Source organism: Kryptolebias marmoratus, linkage group LG7 (genome assembly GCF_001649575.2).
Source record: "Kryptolebias marmoratus isolate JLee-2015 linkage group LG7, ASM164957v2, whole genome shotgun sequence".
In the NCBI taxonomy this organism is placed as follows: domain Eukaryota; kingdom Metazoa; phylum Chordata; class Actinopteri; order Cyprinodontiformes; family Rivulidae; genus Kryptolebias; species Kryptolebias marmoratus.
In genome coordinates this window covers 734,709-740,898 of record NC_051436.1, presented here as the reverse complement: position 1 = coordinate 740,898, position 6,190 = coordinate 734,709, and the positions used below count along the sequence as shown (strand labels likewise).

At 43.9% G+C, this 6,190-nt stretch overlaps 1 protein-coding gene across 1 annotated transcript in view; it reads right to left on the bottom strand.

Moving 5' to 3' along the window:
• Positions 1–917: 917 nt before the first annotated feature.
• LOC108251097 (hepatoma-derived growth factor-related protein 2) overlaps positions 918–6,190 on the bottom strand; it is a 12,638-nt gene continuing 7,365 nt past the window's right edge. The window contains exons 7-12 of the mRNA XM_017441269.3: positions 4,909–5,889; positions 4,365–4,489; positions 3,119–4,286; positions 2,800–2,901; positions 1,838–2,075; positions 918–1,349 (exon numbers count right to left, since the gene is read on the bottom strand). Of these exons, the coding sequence (XP_017296758.1) occupies positions 1,330–1,349; positions 1,838–2,075; positions 2,800–2,901; positions 3,119–4,286; positions 4,365–4,489; positions 4,909–5,889 (2,634 nt within the window). The 3' untranslated portion in view covers positions 918–1,329. The remainder of the gene's footprint in view (positions 1,350–1,837; positions 2,076–2,799; positions 2,902–3,118; positions 4,287–4,364; positions 4,490–4,908; positions 5,890–6,190) is intronic.

Here is a 6,190-nt window from a genome sequence, read left to right as displayed (position 1 = left end):
GTGGTTGTGGAGCATGGAGGCCTCGTCTGACACCTCAGACAATAAAAACGAGTCCGTCTGCTTGGTTTTAATTGGCTTCCTTCTCCTCATTGGTGAGTCAGATAATTGGCTCTTAAAATGTCGTCGTTTCCATCAACAAACTGAAATCTTTCAAACCATCTACAACTTATTTTACTGATTTTTTTCCAGCTCTTTGGAGTTTTATAAAGGTTAAAGGTCAACAATAAAAGCATCAAGTCTGTTTTTATTGAGCTTAACTGAACAAAACCTCCAAAATGAAGATAAAAAGTATTTAAAAAACTATAAACAGTCTGGTGTCGCCTCTGAGAACAGCTGGACAGAAGAGACGTCCAGTTGTTTTTGGTTTTAAGCTTTGTTAGAAAACCATCGAAGGACTGAGTTAAAAACTCTTAACAATATCATTTCTAATAAATCTTGACTTAAATTTAAGCGTTTTAGACGCAGAAACTTCAAATGACAAAATCAGGACATCAAAACGTGTATTTGTTTTAATTTGTTTTTCCTCTTATTGGTGTTCAGGCCTCCTGGACACATTTAAAGGATTATAAATCTGATTACACCTCAGATTATAAATCCAATTCAAACAAAAGTGTTTCTAAAACAAGAACAGACAAACAATGGGAACAAACTTGTCCACTAATTGTTTTATTTTTTTATCGTCTGTACTTCCATTTGATTACACAACAACTGAGTCAGACATACCGACGCACCTTTGGATTTATTTGCATATTGGAGCTGAAATTAGCTTTTAGGTATTAAGGTCACAATTAAACTCATGACATAAAGTAATAGTAATGTGTAGAGGTAGCATCTGAAAGGTATTACTTTCATACAACTTCCAAACTGTTCTGATCACAGTTTGTTATTCTGAGTAAAATAAAGACACAAAACTCGTCTGAATGTTCAGAAATCAGTCGTTTATGAAATGAAGTAAAAACATTTAAAGACGACAACAGAAGGAGGAAAATCAATCCTTGTAAGAAACTGATTCCAGTAAAAAGTGTCAATAAAATCTGTCTGTACAAAGTTTACAAAAACACTGAGCAGATTTAACAGAAGTCCTGCTGAGCTTAAAGTTTCTTCACTGAAAACATCAAACTCCGTTTCCCATCAGCCCCTTCCTCTGTGAGCAGGACGAACATGAGCTCAAGGGTCAGAAGTAGTGAAAGTACATAAAATCAGTGTTTCTGAGGAAACTGAGACGGTTCCACTTAATGCTGCGTGTTTAACCAATAAAGAGCGGAACAGAGACAGCAGACTGAATGTGGGACAGCAGGAGTCCACACAGATGGTTCGGTCCGCAGAGCTTCAGGACGAGTCCACCGGAGCTGCGGGGGAGGAGCGACAAAAACAAAACAACAAATTTAGGATTTGATTTATTCTAAATATGTTCCACTTTCTAAGAATAAATTAGGGTGACGTCTCTGTTGTTTCTATTTCTGTCTAAATCCTACTTCCTCTAACTCATTACCCGATGAAAAACACCCCCACATGATGCTGCTGCCACCACCGTGCTTCACTGTGGGGATGTTGATGCTGTCATTGGTCCGTTTCTGATGAATAAATCTGTCGGACGTTCAGCTGAAAACTTTTTCTGTTTCATTAATTTCTGCTTCCTCCACTTGAAGGAGGTTTAAAATCTGATTAAACATCAGTTTGAATCTTGTACAGTTTATCTAAATAATTGTTTGTTCATTTTGATTAATGTAACTAATTACATAATTCAGAATATTTATAAACAACTGAGTAAACATTTTAAAAGTTACTCATCTGTCTGAAGTCAGTATTTATGTTTTACTTTGTTAACCTGACTCACCTGTTGTTTTACTGCCCTCGCCCCCCTCCTCGCCTCCTCGCCTCGCCTCCTTCAGAAATGTTCTCCTCCAGAGCTCCGCCCTCTCCTGCTCCTCCCTCTCCTTCTGCTGCAGCAGCGAGCGCAGGAAGGAGGCGCTCACCACCTCCTCGCCCTCCCCCAGCAGGAAGGTGTTCTTGAAGCGGTTGTAGAGCATGGAGGCCTTGTCCATGATGGCCCGGTTGGCCCGGTAGAACCGCATCTGCACCGAAACACCACAGACAATAAAAACGAGTCCGTCTGCTTGTTTTAATTTGTTTCCTCCTCCACGTCGGTGAGTCAGATAATTATCTCCTGAAATGTTGTTGCTTCCATCAACACACTCAGGTGAAAATACTGCTTTGTTCTTTTAAAAAGATTAAATAAATAAGTACTATATTTGTACTTCTTTTGGTGCAAAACAGTTCCTGCTTTGATAAATTTAAACAACAGGAACATTTAACTGAATCAGACGACTTCCTTACTTTACTTTTATTTCAGACAGGATATCCAGTAAATACTGTAAAATCTGTTCCACCATGTTTACGTTTCAAACAAAGACGTTTCCAGTTTGTCCAACATGAACTCGTTCACAGGTGGACCTGTCCGAGTTTCCTGCTCGCAGAGACCTTATCTGACCCGCGGGCCTTATATTGGGACACAAGCACATTTACCTTCCTATCAACAGCATCATTCAAATGATTTAGATCTGCAGAAATATAAAAAGCTTCCGTTTGCTAAATTCATGTTTATCCTCCTTTTGTTTTGTTTGTTATTTGGATTATTAGGACCTCATAAACAAAAACAAACATTGATTTTGAAGAATAAAAAGCTGAAAGTAAAAATAAGAAGAATGAGTTGAACAGAATGAAACCTCCGGCTGCAGCGAAGCCTCCATGTGAGGACAGGAGACTTATTGCTGCGCAGGAAATGATCTGTAGTTTCACCTTTCTGAGCGTGGCGATGAGCTCACTGTGTCTCTGGACGTGTTGAGACGTCACATAAAGCCTGCTGAGCTGGTCCAGCGCCGCCAAACACTTCCTGATGTCCTGAACACAGACAGGAGACGGACGTCCCGTCAGGCTGAGCCTCACGGACAAATTAAAGACAAATTAAAGAGCTTTCACTTCCTGTTTGGAAGCTCAGGTATCATGGAGGTCAGTGAGAGTTTGGCTGTGTGACCTCTGACCTCTGAGAGGAGCCCATCAGTCCAGTAAAAACTCAACACTGCAGCTATTTTATTCTGAAAGGGTTTTAGAGTCTTACGGGGTTTCCTGTCTTCAGAGAGATCCTGATGTCTCCGTGGATTCTGTGCAGAGTGGAGTCCGTCGGCGTTAAGGAGGAGTTCTTCTTCTGCTGCGCTCCTCTCTTACTCTCCTTCCTGGAGGACTCAGACAGCGTCTCTTCGCTGCTCTTCTTCGTGTCCTCCGTTGGCTCGGATGTTGTTTTGTCCTCGTTCTTCTCGTGCGGTTCGTCGTCACGTTTCCTCCTCAGAGTCCAAGTCGTTTCCTTCTTCCTCTCCTCAGGTTTCTGCTCCTCTTCTCTTCTCGTCTCACCTCCTCTGCTCTTCTTCTGCTCGTCTTCTTTCCTCTTGTCCTTCTTGTCCTCTGTCTCTGAGCGTTTCTTTGCCTCCTCTTCCTTCCTGTTTAAATTCTCCTCCGATGCCGTTGCTCCTCCCATCATCGTCTTGACGTGGATCTTCGTTCCCTGATCGGCTTTCACGATCTTTCCGATTATTTTCCTCTCGTCTTTCTGCTCCCTCGTTTCGACGCTCTTATCGTCCTCTTTCGCTCCTTCGCTCTTTGTCTTGTCCTCTGTCTTCTGCTGGCTTTTGTCTTCCTTTGTTTTCTTGTCTCCTTCTGTCCTGTCTTCATCCTTCTTGGCCTTCTCTGCTGTTGACCCTCGGGTGCTCCTCTTTTCTGTTATTTTACTCGACCGTCTCTCCATCCTCTCTTCGTTCTTTTTCTCCTGTCTCGTTGTCTTTTGGTTGTCCTCCTCGTCCTTCCTGCTTCCTTGAGCCGTCTCAAACAGTTTACTTGGTTTGTTGTTTTTCTCCGTCTTCAGTTCAACACTTTTTGTCTCTGATGTTGACTTTCTGGTGGACATCTTGTCTTTGTTGCTGCTTTCGTTTTTCTTCTGTCCATCTGTCTTCACCTCTGGTTGTCTTCTGTCTGAAGTTGTCCTATGGTTGGACACTCGTCCTCCCTCGTCTTCTTTTACTGTCTCTATTTTTCTGGTTTTCGTGTCTTTTTCTGTCTTCCTTTCGTCTCTGTTCCTCTCAGCCGTGGACTTTCTGGTGGACATTTTTTCACCCCCTTCTTTCCTCTCAGTTTTCTCCTTGTCTCTTCTCCTCTGGCTGACCATGTGTCCCTCCTCCTCTTCCTCTCCACTTCCTTTCTTCGTCTCGGAGGTCTTAGCTCCGCCTCCTGTTCTCCTGGTAAAAGCATAAAACCAACACAGATGAAAACATCGTACCGAAAGACCTCGGATTGAAGACGTGTGATTTTCTTACTGAGCGCTCTTCGTCGTCTCCTTTGTCGTCTCCTTTGTCGTCTCCTTCGTCGTCTCCTTCGTCTTCAGCAGTCCCCTGAGGGACTTCAACAAGCTCTCCCTCTTCGCTGCCAGGCTGTGCTGCCGCTGCACCAACAGAAAGACAAAGTCAGGTTCTAACCGAGTCGTATTTAGTAAACAGAACCTGGTTCCAGCTCCTGATCCGGCAGAACCTTCACCAGCGGTTGTGGAGGACCTTTGTCCCACTCTTCTCTTTAACATTATTAGTTTAGTAGTTTGTCTCCTGCTGGTTTTAACTTCAGTTAAAGTCTTTCAGCTCAAATTAAATCAGCAGGACTCCAGGTGACCTTTGACCCTTCCCAGGTTAACACACACCTGGAGCTCAGCAGGTTCTGATCCTGAACTTCTGGCTGGAACCAGATTTAACGTTTAGTTTCTGTTTAGTAAATAAAGACTCTTCTTCATCCTGATGCATAAAACCCTGGATCATGGCTGAAAACAACTGAAGTCGAGTTAACTTTTATTTGTTGGAGAATAAATCTTACCTCGTCATCCTTCTTCTCCTCCTCTGGTGTCGTCTCCTTCTGCTCTTCATCCTCTGGTCCACTTGACTCCTCCTCCTCCTCCTCCTCCTCCTCCTCCTCCTGTCTCTTTCTCTTTAGTCTTTGGCTCTCCTCCCTCCTCGTCTCGGTCTTTTCCTCCACGGGTTTCAGCAGCGTTTCTCTTCCTCCGAGCTCGTTGCTCGTCTCTGCTTCCTGTCCTTCTTTGACATCTTGTCTTCTTCTCTTCTGTTCCTTGTTCTCAGCTCTTCTTCTCTTCGTTCGCCCTGCTTCCTCCTCAGACGCCTCCTTCTCAGATCTCCTCGTCTTCCTCCCTCCTGTTTCCTCTTCACGTATCTTCTCTTTCTCAGTTCTTGTCTTTACTGCCTCAGTTTTCTCCTCATCTTTCTCAGCTTTTCTTCTTTTACCTCCTGCTTCCTCCTCAGATTTCCTCGTCTTCCTCCCTCCTGTTTCCTCTTTAGTTATCTTCTCTTTCTCAGGTTTTCTTGTCTTTCTTGCCTCAGTTTTCTCCTCTCCTCTCGTTTTAACTCCCTCTGCTTCCTCCTCAGACGCCTCCTTCTCCTTCTCAGATCTCCTCGTCTTCATTCCTCCTGTTTCCTTTTCACATCTCTTCTCTTTCTCAGGTTTTCTTGTCTTCACCCGTCCTGTTTCCTCCTTGGTTGTCTCCTTCTCGTTCTCGTCTCTCCTTGCCTGCATTACTTCTGTTTTCTCCTCATTTTTCTCAGTTCTCCTCATTTTGACTCCCTCTCTTTTCTCCTCCTCTGTCTTTCTTTTTGTCCCTCTCCTCTCGGTTGTCTTGTCCTTCGTCATGTCTTCTTTCTTCTCTTTGCTGTTGTTCGGACTCGTTGTCTTCGCCTCCTCCTGCCTCTCCTCTTTTTGTCTCTTGACCTCTGGGCTCTCTTCTTCTTTCTGCTCCTCCTCCTCCTCCTCCCTTCCAGGAGGCGTCACGACAGGAACGTTATCAAGCTGACAAAAAAGAAAACAGCTAAACTTCATTTATCATCAAAGCCAATAAATATATATAACAAATATGGACGGTTAATAAAATTCATTTTATTGTTTAAAGACGGAGGAGACATGTCTGATGTCCGAAACAAAGATTTAAATCAGGAGGAGCCCAAGGAAGAAAGAAAAACTCCAGGAAACTGGATCCTGAACTTCAGTCTGGACCAGCACCGGGGCACCGAGTCCCTCAGGACCGAGTCCCTCAGGACCGAGTCCCTTAGGACCGAGCCCCTTAGGACCGAGCCCCTCAGGACCGAGCACC